The sequence below is a fragment of the Penicillium arizonense genome, assembly GCF_001773325.1.
Source record: "Penicillium arizonense strain CBS 141311 chromosome Unknown PENARI_contig004, whole genome shotgun sequence".
In the NCBI taxonomy this organism is placed as follows: domain Eukaryota; kingdom Fungi; phylum Ascomycota; class Eurotiomycetes; order Eurotiales; family Aspergillaceae; genus Penicillium; species Penicillium arizonense.
The window spans coordinates 649,125-661,860 of record NW_019173281.1 but is presented as its reverse complement, the minus strand read 5'-3'; the positions used below and the strand labels follow the sequence as shown (position 1 = coordinate 661,860).

At 49.6% G+C, this 12,736-nt stretch overlaps 3 protein-coding genes across 3 annotated transcripts; 2 read left to right on the top strand and 1 right to left on the bottom strand.

The window, feature by feature from the left end:
• Positions 1-182: 182 nt before the first annotated feature.
• Positions 183-3,642, top strand: PENARI_c004G03779 (putative U1 snRNP complex component Yhc1; the record flags this gene model as incomplete). Its single annotated transcript, XM_022629051.1, has 12 exons — positions 183-288; positions 340-384; positions 432-518; positions 571-693; positions 753-804; positions 838-1,171; positions 1,227-1,813; positions 1,873-2,045; positions 2,848-2,949; positions 3,014-3,139; positions 3,197-3,274; positions 3,341-3,642. The coding sequence occupies 12 exons, from the start codon at positions 183-185 to the stop codon at positions 3,640-3,642; spliced, it is 2,115 nt and encodes a 704-aa protein (XP_022490940.1).
• A 986-nt stretch (positions 3,643-4,628) lies between these two features.
• On the bottom strand, positions 4,629-6,920 carry PENARI_c004G07587 (transient receptor potential ion channel family protein; the record flags this gene model as incomplete). Its single annotated transcript, XM_022629243.1, has 2 exons — positions 4,629-6,493; positions 6,554-6,920. 2 exons carry the CDS (start codon positions 6,918-6,920, stop codon positions 4,629-4,631), a joined length of 2,232 nt encoding a protein of 743 aa, XP_022491218.1.
• A 2,709-nt stretch (positions 6,921-9,629) lies between these two features.
• Positions 9,630-11,560, top strand: has1 (ATP-dependent RNA helicase HAS1; the record flags this gene model as incomplete). Its single annotated transcript, XM_022629406.1, has 3 exons — positions 9,630-10,221; positions 10,271-11,253; positions 11,306-11,560. 3 exons carry the CDS (start codon positions 9,630-9,632, stop codon positions 11,558-11,560), a joined length of 1,830 nt encoding a protein of 609 aa, XP_022491204.1.
• Positions 11,561-12,736: the final 1,176 nt, after the last annotated feature.

Below are 12,736 nucleotides of genomic sequence, written 5' to 3'. Positions count from 1 at the left end.
GGGTAAAGATCGTTGGAGACCAGCCAAGATACTCTTTGGCCGCCTACGTGTACCTCTAGATGCAATATAGCCCCGCAGCGGGTTTGAATCAGTTAGTGGAGGGTCGCATATCTTGAAAGTACTTAAATAGTTGTCTTTCATTCTAGAATACTATATCACGGTCGCTATATAGGATAAGTACCATGTTGGTTTCTCTCGCTTCGGTGCTGGAACGGCTGAATATGAGTCCCTGGGCATTTCTTCTTTGGGGATATAGTGTCTATTTGGTGGCGCTGGGTATCTATCGAGGTAAGCAGGCACGTTAATGCGTCACATATGGCAAACATAACTCTTTTTCAGTTTATATAAGCCCGCTGGCAAAGTATCCAGGCCCTAAGCTAGCCGGTACGTATGGATGGTTCTCGATATCAGTTATCTGCTAACGTCCTCAGGCCTGACAACTCTCTACCAGGCCTACTATGATGTTTGTCTCGGGGGAAAGTTCTTCAAGAAGCTTGAGCAGTTGCATAAAGTATATGGTACTATAGCCCTCAGGTGAGGAGTTAACAGTCACTTAACTTACATCACTAGGCCCCGTTGTTCGCATCAACCCGCATGAAATCCACATCAACGATCCTGAATTTATCGAAGTTCTCTTCACCGGAGCCACCCAAAAGCGAGACAAGTACAAGTGGATGGGACGATCTGTCTTGCGTGAGTTACTTCGACTGATGGAAGATGCCTAAATTGCCTAGGTAACTAACATATCGCAGTGCCAGACTCGGTTGTCGGAACCATCGGTCATGACCTCCATCGAACACGGCGGTCTGTATTGAACCCATAATTTTCCAAATCGAGTATTCGTCGCTTCGAGGACCGCATTCAAAACACAGCTGGAAAGCTTATGGGCCGCTTGGTAGAAGCAGGTAAAATTGGTGAAATTCTGCCCATCAAACTGGCTTTCAAGGCGGCAACCTGCGATGTCATCAGTGAGTACTGCTTCGGTGTATCTACCAGCTACGTGGAGCATGATGATTACAATCGTGGGTGGTTCGATGCCGTCGATGCCATGTTCTATATGGCATGGCCGATGACTTATATCTCCTGGCTGGGGCCTCTGATGGAGAGGCTTCCACCGTCTGTCATCGGACTGATGCATCCTGGTCTAAAATCTTTGTGGGACATGCATAGTGTGAGTCCCGATACAGTGTTCCAGTGCATGCGTATTTGCTAAATCCATGATTCAGCAATGGATCGAACAAATTGAAGCAACCCGGAAGAGCGGAAGGCCTGGAGGTGCAGACGCTACCTTATTTCATGGTCTCTTGGACAGTGATCTCCCCCCAGCTGAAAAGACGACCGACCGATTACGGCAAGAGGCACAAATGGTGATACTAGCAGGGCAGGATACCACTGCATTTGTTCTTACCTGCCTTACTTTCGAACTCCTGTCTCACCCGGATATGCTTAAAAAGGTCAAAGCCGAGCTCGAAGCTGCACTACCAGATCCAAACAGCATCCCTTCCTTGGCCATCGTAGAGAAACTCCCGTACCTTTCTGCGGTCATTGCTGAGGGCCTCCGGGTTCACCCTGGAGGTCTTGTTCGAATGACTCGTGTGGCTCCAGAGAATACAATGGTCTATTATGACAAGGCCTCTGGCAAAGAGTGGGTTATTGAGCCCAGTACTCCTACCTCAATGACTGCTTTGGACAACAACATGAATACCGACATCTTTCCGGATCCATACAAGTTCGAACCTGAGCGCTTCATTGAGAATCCGCGTCTAGAGAAATATGTGTTGACATTTTCTCGAGGAACGCGCATTTGTTTAGGGTCAGTCTGACCAGACTCTGTTTTGCAATAAAGATCGATTCGCTGACAATACTCCACAGATTGAATCTTGCGTACGCGGAGCTCTTTATCATTTTGGCTGGTGTCTTTCGCAGGTTTGACCTTGACGATGGCACTGGGAAGCAAACTGGCCCAACTTTGGCATTGTATGACACCATTCGAGAGCGGGACGTCGATACAATCAGGGACCAGATTATATCTCTTCCCGTTGAAGGTAGCAAAGGTGTACGGGTGCAAGTCAAGGCGTAATGAAGGATATCATATTTCAACCCGGGTATATTGCCAAAGTGGGCAAATATGTGGCTAAGATAGTAAAGAGATAGACGAGCGCCGTCGTAGCCACGGGGATTTGAAAAGACGTTCGTACATAGGCTATGCGAGGATACCTGATGCGTGGAAATCAAAGTTTTGATCACAACTCCTCGGTTGTACAACAAGATAAATTATCTCATATGTAGCAAAGCACACATTGCATCAGTTCATATTCATTTTATCACCACAAAGTCTTCACAAGATCAAAAGTGTTGTACTTCAAAGAATCCCCGAAAGCAGATGCGATAACACTATTTTGCCATGGCTGACCGCCCGTACCGCCCTCGCCATCGAGCTCCGAGCCCTGCTAGACTTGCTCAGTCACTTCCTCCTGATTGACGAGAGTTTCGCATTCTCTAAGGTTCTTCTTCAAGTTACGAAATTGAAGTCTCAGACAATCCCTGTCAACAAAGCCCTCGCCTCCTGAGCAACGCCTATCCCGAAAGGGAATTTTCGTCTTTCGCGCGACGACAGCAAAGTACTTGCTGAAGAAACCACCAAAATGCCAAAATATAAGTCCTCCTTGGATATAATACGTTGAACTGGAAGCTAACCGCTATGCACTCTTCTGTAGGTGTCCTCCAGACTTGAAGTCCGAGCAGACAACGCCGAGTCTCATCAAGCTATTTCCGGGCGCGCTGCGACTCAACGACAGATACTCCGAAAATCATGGCCAGATTACTGACTTAGGCTTCATTTCACAGGCGACTATTGCGATGTATACCTCACTCACGACTCGATGAGCGTGCGGAAGGCGCATAACTCGGGTCGTAACCATCTGAGGAACGTCGTCGAATACTACCAACGTACGCTCGCAAGACACAACACAGCAATGCATGACAGAACGGCTAACAGTATGAACCCATACAGAAATCGGTCAAGAGAAGGCTCAATCCGTCATCGACTCGATCACCTCGTCCTACGCCGCTGAGGGCCAACCTCTACCCAATCCCGCAATGGTGCCCGGCGCTTTCCCGCCGCCATTCGGCTTCCCTGGTATGAACATACACACCCTCTTCTCAATAAACCGAAACAAAACTAACAGTCAAAAAGGTCGACCAGGCCAAATACCCCCTCCCCCCTTCGGCATCCCACCCCCAGGAGCCCCCGGTGCACCAGGCATGCTACCTCGTACGTGACCGCCCAACACAATCCCATTCCATCCAAACCCAAGACTAACAAGCTTCACAAAAACAGCCCCAGGTGCCCACGGCGGCCTCCCCTTCCCACCGCCCTTCAACGCAACAGGAACACCCCCAACAGGCGGCTTCCCCCCGCCCCTCCCCAACATGCCCCAAGGCGCAGGCCTGCCCCCTCCACCCCCAGGCGGCTTCCCCAACATGCCTTTCCCACCTCCCGGTGCAGCGGGCTTCCCGCCTATGCCCAGTGCCCCGATGGGTGCTACGAATTCGCCGGTTCCTACCGGTCCGCGTGGCTCAGAAGGGTATCCTCCTCCCCCTGGTGGTGGACCACCTCCTGGGATGGATTCTCGGTGGTGATTTTGTTTACTGATACCTTTTTCTAACTGATTTCTCTGCTTTTGTTGTTTGGGATTGGGAAGTGGGGGGGTGTGGTGTCGGATGTGATATTGATATTGATTGCTTTGCGTTGAGTTACATTGCATGTATCTCCGGTACCATCCTCTCTCTCCGTGGGTCTCTTTGTTTTGCTGTTAATGTAAAATAGCGATTTTTCTTCTTATTTTTCTCTGCTTTCTCTATCCATGTTACGCTCCATCTCAGATGAATCTTTGCGATTTCGACAGGCGCTTCTGTCTGCTGTTATCAGATCATGAAATTGGATTCGTTACGAGATCCTCAGACCATATCCTACCAACCTAAACCTAAACATAACCATGGAAGATTGAGAATCAGTTGATTCAATTGTAGTCATAGATTCGAGTTATCTTATTCTTACATGGTACACAGTACAGTTGTAGGCAGATAATTCTCATTTTTAGACACTAGGATTACTTTCCAACTGGCACAGAGAATCAAAAACCCAAAAACGAAAAAACGGAAGAGTATATTTCGCCGGCAGATGCCAACGAACACCGCGAAAAGAGGAAAGAGAAAAGAGAAAAACTTGAAACCCCAAAGCCGGTCACCATATCCAGAATGCATCAAACGCCGAACAAAGTCAAAGACAAGGAAAATACAAGTCGATTGCGGTGTCTCGACTAGGGAGAGAAGAAGATAAAGAAAAGAAAAATAGATCAAGGTAAGAGAAAGTAAATGGGAAGGGATTGAGGAAAGAAATGGATCACACCGGTTATAAAGGTAGGTGGATTAAGGCGAAAGGAAGTCAAGGTAAAATACAAGTCGCCAGCGAGAAGTGTATAGCGGACTTGGGCAGAAGAAAGAAGAAGAAAAAACCGAACCCAGAGGATGGCGATTGGAAAAAGATCATAGACCATCGGTATCCCGCGCTAATAAAAATCACATATCTTCATCTCGGAAGCAACAAAATAGAAGGGACTGGCTTTTTAATGATCGTAACCAGCTCCCCTTTGCCATGGACTGGCGTTATTTTGGGCCCGGTAAGTGGTCGACAAAGCAGATTGGCCGACCGGGGCGTTGTCATAGCCCCGAGCGGCGGGCGAGGGAGACCGACCAAATTGGTCGTATCCAGGGGGAGAACCTCTGTTGGTAGGGAACAGTGGCACTGATGGGTCAACCGGCGAGGCGGGGGCCTGGCGGACACTGGGGTGGTGCGGGTTGGTGGATTCCATCTGGTGGTGGCCGAGGCTGGCACCATTTCCGCTTGAGATAGAGACGGCGTCGTCATCGAAGGGGTTGTTGTGGTATTGTCCAGACTTGACATCACCGCGGGCGGTGGCACCAAGGGCGTCCAGCTCCGTAGTGAGCTGGGTCTGGGACTTGATGAAGGAGCCACGGTCGTCACGCATGGGCTGGTAACGAGTATCGGGGTCCTTCGACACAATGGCGTACACCGAGGCAATCAGAACGAGGATCAGAAGTACCAAGGCGAACACGGCGTTGTAGACAAAGAAGATAACACCCATGACACCAATCATCAGACCCGGGGGGTTGAAAACGTCAGAGAAGACCAGCAGGAAGATGGAGTTGAGGAAGTTGATGACTGCAATGGAAATGTTGTAGATGTTGGTCTTCTTGTCCATCCAGGGACGAAGGACGCAAACGGCGATCAACATGGCGAGTTCAAGAACCACGAGGGCCACTGTCTGCACGACCGGTGCAGGTTGGCTCAGACCGATGAACATACTCTTAATCAGAGTATAGATGAGGAAGGGAACGACGAAGTAGTATGCCGTGGCGCGGTACTGCACGTATAAGAAGCCCCATTTGTTTAGGCAGGAAGGATCGGAGTAGAGGATATAGGCGGGGTTCTTGTGCATGGTAACTGAGCGCTTTGCCAACCGGATAACCTTCTGGGCGGCCCATCCGAGAGAGATGAGCATAGACAGAAGCATAACCGCTGCCAAAACCACCTCGGCCGCGGAGTCGCGTTGAGTGAATTCCCAGAGACAGAGGACACACATTTGAGGGAAACCGATCAAAGTGAGACGGAACAGAATGCCACGCAGGACAACTTTCCATCCGTTGCGGAAGTCCTGGAAACGGTCACTCTTCATTTTGCCGTGCTTAACTAGCAGCTCGGTGATACCCTTGAATGCTGCAACGATGATGACGACAATGACGACGAATACCGCGAAGAAGATCAAACCAGTGAGGAAAATGTTGGTTTCTTCAATGTTGGAACGGAAGCCGACACGATCAATACCTCGCACGACAACGAGCTTTTGGTTTGAGTCGGTTCGCTTGAACAAACCAGCTGCGCGCTTCATAATTGGTGAGTTAGAGGCTCTCTTCAGCATGTTAAGTGCAGAGTCGGGAAGGTCACGCTTGCGACGCTTGAGGACTTCAACAGAAGTATCACCAAGCTGGGACAGGAGAGTCGAGGGGGTTCCACCAGTTGCTCGCTGATACCAGGTCGCAATAGTCTGGATGAATCCAACGCGGATAATACCCATACTCCATTGGAAGTTCTGAGTCCATGCCTCCACAATTGGGGGCATGTGCACAGAGGTCATGCCAATCATCGCTTGCGATTGCATAAATCCGAAGAGAGAAAGGGCATTTGCTGCAACGTGCGCCGCAGTATTAGAGTGACCGAGACCAGAAGTAATAGCGGATGCAGCAAGACCCAAGCCGGAGATGACAGCAGTTGTCCATGCGACTCCGACTTGATCCACTGTTTTACCGTTGGAAAGTGAGGCTTCGACACAAGCAATCTTCTCTTGCGTATCCTTTGTCTTGATGGTAATGCGAACATTGGCGTCAAGGTCTGGAACGGTATAGGCGATACCTGGATTCGACTCATTTAGCACTCCGAACTTCTTGTCATCCTGCGCATCGCATCACTCACCTGGAATGTTCGCGGCGGTGTCCGAGGGCAGATCGAGAGACAGTGGACCCAAATCCATCGGTCCAGCAGCCATAGGACACATGCCCATGCCAGCAATTGAGCAGGGATCGAGGGTCTTGGTGAGTGCCTCGTAACCATAGGCGGTAATTGTCAGATCAGCAGTGACCTTACCCGTGATGTATGAAACACCATCAAATCCGATCACTAGGGAGTTATTGCCCGGATAGAAGACAACGTTGAAGTATGTTGCTGTGAAGTTACTACTCTCCATGCACACATTCAGAGCATTAGATTCGAGGAGTTTGACAGCAGATGCCATCGGCGCCAAAAAGGCGACGAAGCATGTCAGAAGCGATATTAACCGCATGTTGGCGTGTAGATGTCAAAGATAGTTTTCGCAACAATGGGTGATTATTCGGAAAAGATGAGGGGACAAGTGACAGCGGTCGTGTCAGCGGCACTCCAGAGTACCACGTTGCCAGCCGCCGGATGCGGAAGTCTTAAGACGGCCGAGTCGTCGGTCGCCGTGGGGCCGAAGTATTTCCCAATGGATGCCAATGCTGTCACAGCACTGGATGTTTATAGTAAGTTGTTTTGGTGAGAGATCTCTGTTGTGGCGATCGAGCCTTTACTGTTTCATTTGAAGGTCGGAGAGGTGGAGAGGCGGAGGTGGAGGCGCAGACGCAGAGACGCAGAAACAGAGTGAATAGTCGCAAGGAGTGACTATTTGGTTGGTCGAAGATGAAGGAAAGTCGATAGGTCAAGACCTGAACGAGTGAATAGAGCAGACTCAAGGAAGCAGCCGAAAAGAAGTCGAGGAGCGAGTGAACTGGCGATACACAGTATAGCCGGGAAAAAGAAAAGGGGGAATATTGGTCGAATTCAAGGGAGAAACAAGATAGAAAGGGAGTAGCACTTGATTCCCAGGAACCGTTAAGAAAGAGAGAATGAGGGTGAGGAGAGGGAGATGCGCAGGTGTGTCTCAGGGAGGAAGAGATGGCGACGGTCAGGTATGTGGTAATTACCGTAAGATGACAAAGGCGGCTAGTGTGGGACCAATCAGAGCCCTGTATTTATGTTTGAGTTCGTTCCCCTTTCCCCGTGATGGCATCGCAAGGACATTTTGTTTCTATTCTACGGTCTGTGATACATGCTAAACATCTATATATATATACTCTCATCTTTACTTCTCTTCGTATACAAAGCACACGCATCCACGTGCTGGCCGGAAGCGGTGGCAGCGGGTCCTTCAGATTTACAATCTTTGTTAACAATTAACTGTACCAAAGGAACTGTTGCCCCCGGCTGTGGAGTGCCACCCGAAATGTGCCATCCGCTGTGGACCGTTACTGCATGGCTATGTACGTGAACGGAGACACCTGGTACATGGTATATTTCGTCTGCCTAATCCATGGGCTAATCGAAATTAGGTCATTCTTGGGTTATATGTCTCCCTTAAACTCCCAAGGGGGCCTCGCCTAGAATACGGACAGGTACAGTTCTAGGTACACTACTGTACATGTACTACTCTCCTTGGCTAGTCTAACTAAACCTTGGCGTGGATATCTTTGTCTTTTATTTGGGTGCCTGTCGAAAATTAGCCCTATAGATCCGGGGGCATTTCTTCCCGAGCTAGACGCCCTAGTCTACCCGCTGGGTCTAGAGCAGAAAGTCATCTTCTTATATAGATGTGTACAGTACATACTCTGGTCAGAATGTTTATATGTAATATAAAAGCGTGTCTGGAGCATACATGTACGTGTACTTTGAAGAATTTAAGTTAACTGTATAAGGATCGCCAAGTGCCCCCCTTGGCGTTCGATTGCACAGCCTCGTTGGCATACAGTAACCCCCATCGCACACTTTGGATCAGACATGTTTCATAAATAAAGGAACCTCCAGCATAGGCCATTTCTGAGCTTGACATAATTTAGCTCCCCCTATTCACTTTGACGTCCTCGTCCTGTAGGCCACATTGCCCCTGATCATCGTGGAGAGTGTTGATCGGGACGATCCCTCACTCGCGTGCTTGATATTGTTCTAACGTCCCGTCTTTATAGATTTAGGAGCTGAAGTAGCGCACACTTGTACTCTATGCTCCGTACAATATTTGACTACGGTACATACATTGTGGTAAAAAGGGGGTCGTATTCGTGTACATACGACCCAGTATTTCTTGTCAGTGCGGCTATTTTTGGGTCAGGGTTTTCACGGATTACCTTGTCATTGGCCCGTTCCTCTCTAGGCATGCAATTCTTTAATGTGATTGGCGAGAAATCTCTGTCTCTTCTATATCTTCATTGAAGTATCTGTATTGTTTGTTTAAATTATAGCAAGCATAAAAGTCTGTAGGTATTAGGGGCCAGATACTAGTATTTGACAAGTTACTGAACTAGTCTCAATCCTTCCACTCTAAGGGAGTAACGGCCGGCCTGGACACAAATTGCACTGCCTTATTAGTCAAGGATTATGTTCACATCTCCTATACAGCTGGCCAAAATCTATATTTCTAGGATGGAAGCCCTTGGCAGGGAGTCCATATGACAACCAAGCGATTACACAGCACAAATACACCTTTTTAATCTATATTGCAAGATTGCGTCTGCCTAAGTCAAGCAAAGATCGCGGCGCTTGCGTAACTTGGCCCTCTAGTATACATCCAGGCCGAGCAGTGGGTAAAGCAGGAGCCCACTGCAGTAGACACAGCTTGTCATCTGCTCGCTTAAGTTGTCTGGGCATATCTCTATTCTGGAACTGAGAGCCTGAAACATAGGTAATCTCCACGATCGTGGAACAACCATACAAATCAGCACCCAGCAGATTCCAACTTATCGCCTGAGGCCATCGACTGCCCCAAAATTACGGCATCGATCAGTCTATCAACACGTGATATGGATGTGTGGAGTTCTGCCGTATCTCACCGACCTGGAAAAAAAAAGTAGCAGAATGATTTCCGCCCGCAGTGACCATAATAATCTAGACCTGCAAACTTAAGGTCCAAGTGAAAAAAAAAGAATCTCAACAGGTTTCTTGTTTTGTCCAGTGTTGATTACCCCAGGCAGGACCAACCAACAAAATGCCTGGCCCCGTGGACACCGCAAAGTCCATCACGAAGAAGCGGAAGAGAAAGCACGGCGCACGCGCAGAGAACGAAGATGCCGCCAAGCCCGTGGAAGCCAAGTCCAGCCCTTCAGTGACCCCCAAAAAGAGCAAGAGCTCTGCCTCGACCAAGGCTTCAGCGGAAAAGTCGACCAAGAAGCGCAAGGTCAGCCCTTCGCCCAGCGCCTCTGAGGAAAGCGCTGACGAGGCCGAGGATGTGGAGGATGTCGAGGAGGTGGATGCACAGGAAGACAGCGAGGTTGAAGAGTCAGAGGAAGTCGAGACCAAGGGTGCTGGCTCGGATCTTCCTACCATGGATGATGTCCGTTTGCCGCAGACCGAGGGCGAGCTCCAGAAGTTCACTGAGCTCAACCTTTCCGAGAAGACTATGCAGGGTATCCGGGACATGGGCTTCGAGACCATGACCGAGATTCAACAGCGTACTATCCCTGCTCTGCTTGCCGGACGTGATGTGCTTGGTGCTGCTAAGACTGGTTCCGGAAAGACCCTGTCTTTCCTGATCCCCGCCATTGAGATGCTGAGCGCTCTGCGCTTCAAGCCCAGGAACGGTGAGTTTTATCTGTATTTTAACTTGGGACCATTGACTAATATTCTCAGGTACCGGTGTTCTCGTCGTGTCCCCTACCCGTGAACTGGCCTTGCAGATCTTCGGTGTCGCCCGCGAACTCATGGCCCACCACTCGCAGACATACGGTATTGTCATCGGAGGTGCCAACCGCCGTGCCGAGGCCGACAAGCTGATGAAGGGTGTCAACCTGCTCATTGCGACTCCCGGTCGTCTGTTGGATCACCTGCAGAACACGCAAGGATTTATCTTCAAGAACCTGAAGACTCTGATCATCGATGAGGCTGACCGTATTCTCGAAGTCGGATTCGAGGATGAAATGCGCCAGATCGTCAAGATCCTGCCCAAGGACGAACGTCAGACCATGCTCTTCTCCGCCACACAAACCACCAAGGTCGAGGACCTAGCCCGGATATCGCTGCGCCCCGGACCTCTGTACATTAATGTTGACCACCGGAAAGAGCACAGCACCGTCGCTGGTCTGGAACAGGGCTACGTCCTCTGTGAAGCCGACAAGCGATTCCTGCTTCTCTTCTCGTTCCTCAAGCGTAACCTCAAGAAGAAGATTATTGTCTTCTTCTCCAGCTGCAACTGTGTCAAGTACCACGCCGAGCTGTTGAACTACATTGATCTCCCGGTTCTCGAGCTTCACGGAAAGCAGAAGCAGCAGAAGCGCACCAACACTTTCTTCGAGTTCTGCAATGCCAAGCAGGGTACCCTGATCTGTACCGATGTTGCTGCTCGTGGTTTGGATATCCCCGCCGTCGACTGGATCATCCAGTTCGATCCTCCTGATGATCCCCGTGACTACATTCACCGTGTCGGACGTACCGCCCGTGGTGCCGATGGCAAGGGTCGCAGTCTGATGTTCCTCCAGCCCTCCGAGGTCGGCTTCCTGAAGCACCTGAAGGAGGCTCGCGTGCCCGTCGTTGAGTTCGAGTTCCCAGCCTCCAAGATTGTCAACGTGCAGTCCCAGCTGGAGAAGCTTATCGGCCAGAACTACTACCTCAACAAGGTAAGCAACCCCTCCCTCACTTTACAGAGTCTCCATACTAACACATCCACAGTCCGCCAAGGATGGTTACCGGTCATACCTCCAGGCCTACGCCTCCCACTCCCTCCGCTCCGTGTTCGACGTGAACAAGCTCGACCTGGTCAAGGTAGCCAAGGGCTTCGGCTTCTCCGCCCCACCCCGCATCGATATCCAGCTGGGCTCCAGCCTGAGCCGGGATAAGAAGCAGGAGCAACAGGGACGTCGCACTTACGGCAGTCAGCCCAAGAACGGTGCCGGTCTGAAGTTCAAGCGCAAGCACAATGATTGAGAGGATTCTGTATGAACATCAAAAGCGATCGATTGTCTCTGCATGTCTATTTTAGGGACTTGGAGTTCAGCAATGTGGATATATCTATTTGGGTTTCAAGTTTGATCTCGTAATTTTTACCGTATGGACTGTCCATTGCCCACAGGTAGTTTTAAATAGAGCTTACTCTTTGTATATATCAGTCTCCGAGCTACTGTGCCCATCCCCTACGCTAACTGTATCTAGCCCTTCGTAATGGAATCCCACAGCCAGAATTCATCTAATTCATGTGGCAACCACGTGGAAATGGCGTAGGTGAAAGGAAATCAAAGCCGAGGAATGAAGACTATGAAACCCAGCAGAATCCCAAATCCCGAAACCCTTGTTGCAGGACTTCACCTTCTACAGGGTTCTATGCACGATCGCCAACGGGAGGACAAGCTTACACTGGTTGGACCTCATTAAAGGAAGGAAAGGCAGAGTGATTGACACGCATGTAATACTGTAAGTACATGTCCATCAATGCAATCCCCCAGCATCTCTATCATCTATCTGCAAGGAAAGTCAATTTCTATCTGTACGAGTAGCCCCGATGGGAATGGCTTGCAGCCCCTTGCTAGCGCGTGTAACTGTCATCCGTCATAGCCAGCGCCATAGTAGAGTGGGGAAAACACTAGTATAGGGATCTGGGAACCATCTGGGAACCACAACTTCAAGATCATCACCAGCCTGAGCGATATACAGTAACGTTAATACCCACCTATCACTGTATATGTATGCCCAATCCAATCTCAGTAAACAACCAATAAATGGTCACAAATGGAAATGGCTGAGCACAAGTACGAGTGTGATGAGCTGGCAGGGGGCCAATCCGATCTACAGGGTGCTCTGTCGTCTGGGCGACGGGTGTTTTTTTCCTCTTTTTTCCTCTTTTTTTCTTTTTCGAACCGGTTCTTTTTCCTCGGCGGGGAACTGCAGTTGATGTGCATTCGCTCTGTGTGACGAGAGTGAGGAGGGCTTAGCGTTCTGCACAGTAAGTTGGGAGATTGTTAGTTGGTTGGGAGGGAGTTGGGTGTACTATAGTACTGAGTAGGGTGTGGAATAGAGTGAAGATGAAAATGAAGATGAAGATGAAGTTGAAGTCGAAGTTGTTGAAGACCTGAGAACCAGGGAACCATGATGATCCCGAGCGGATCC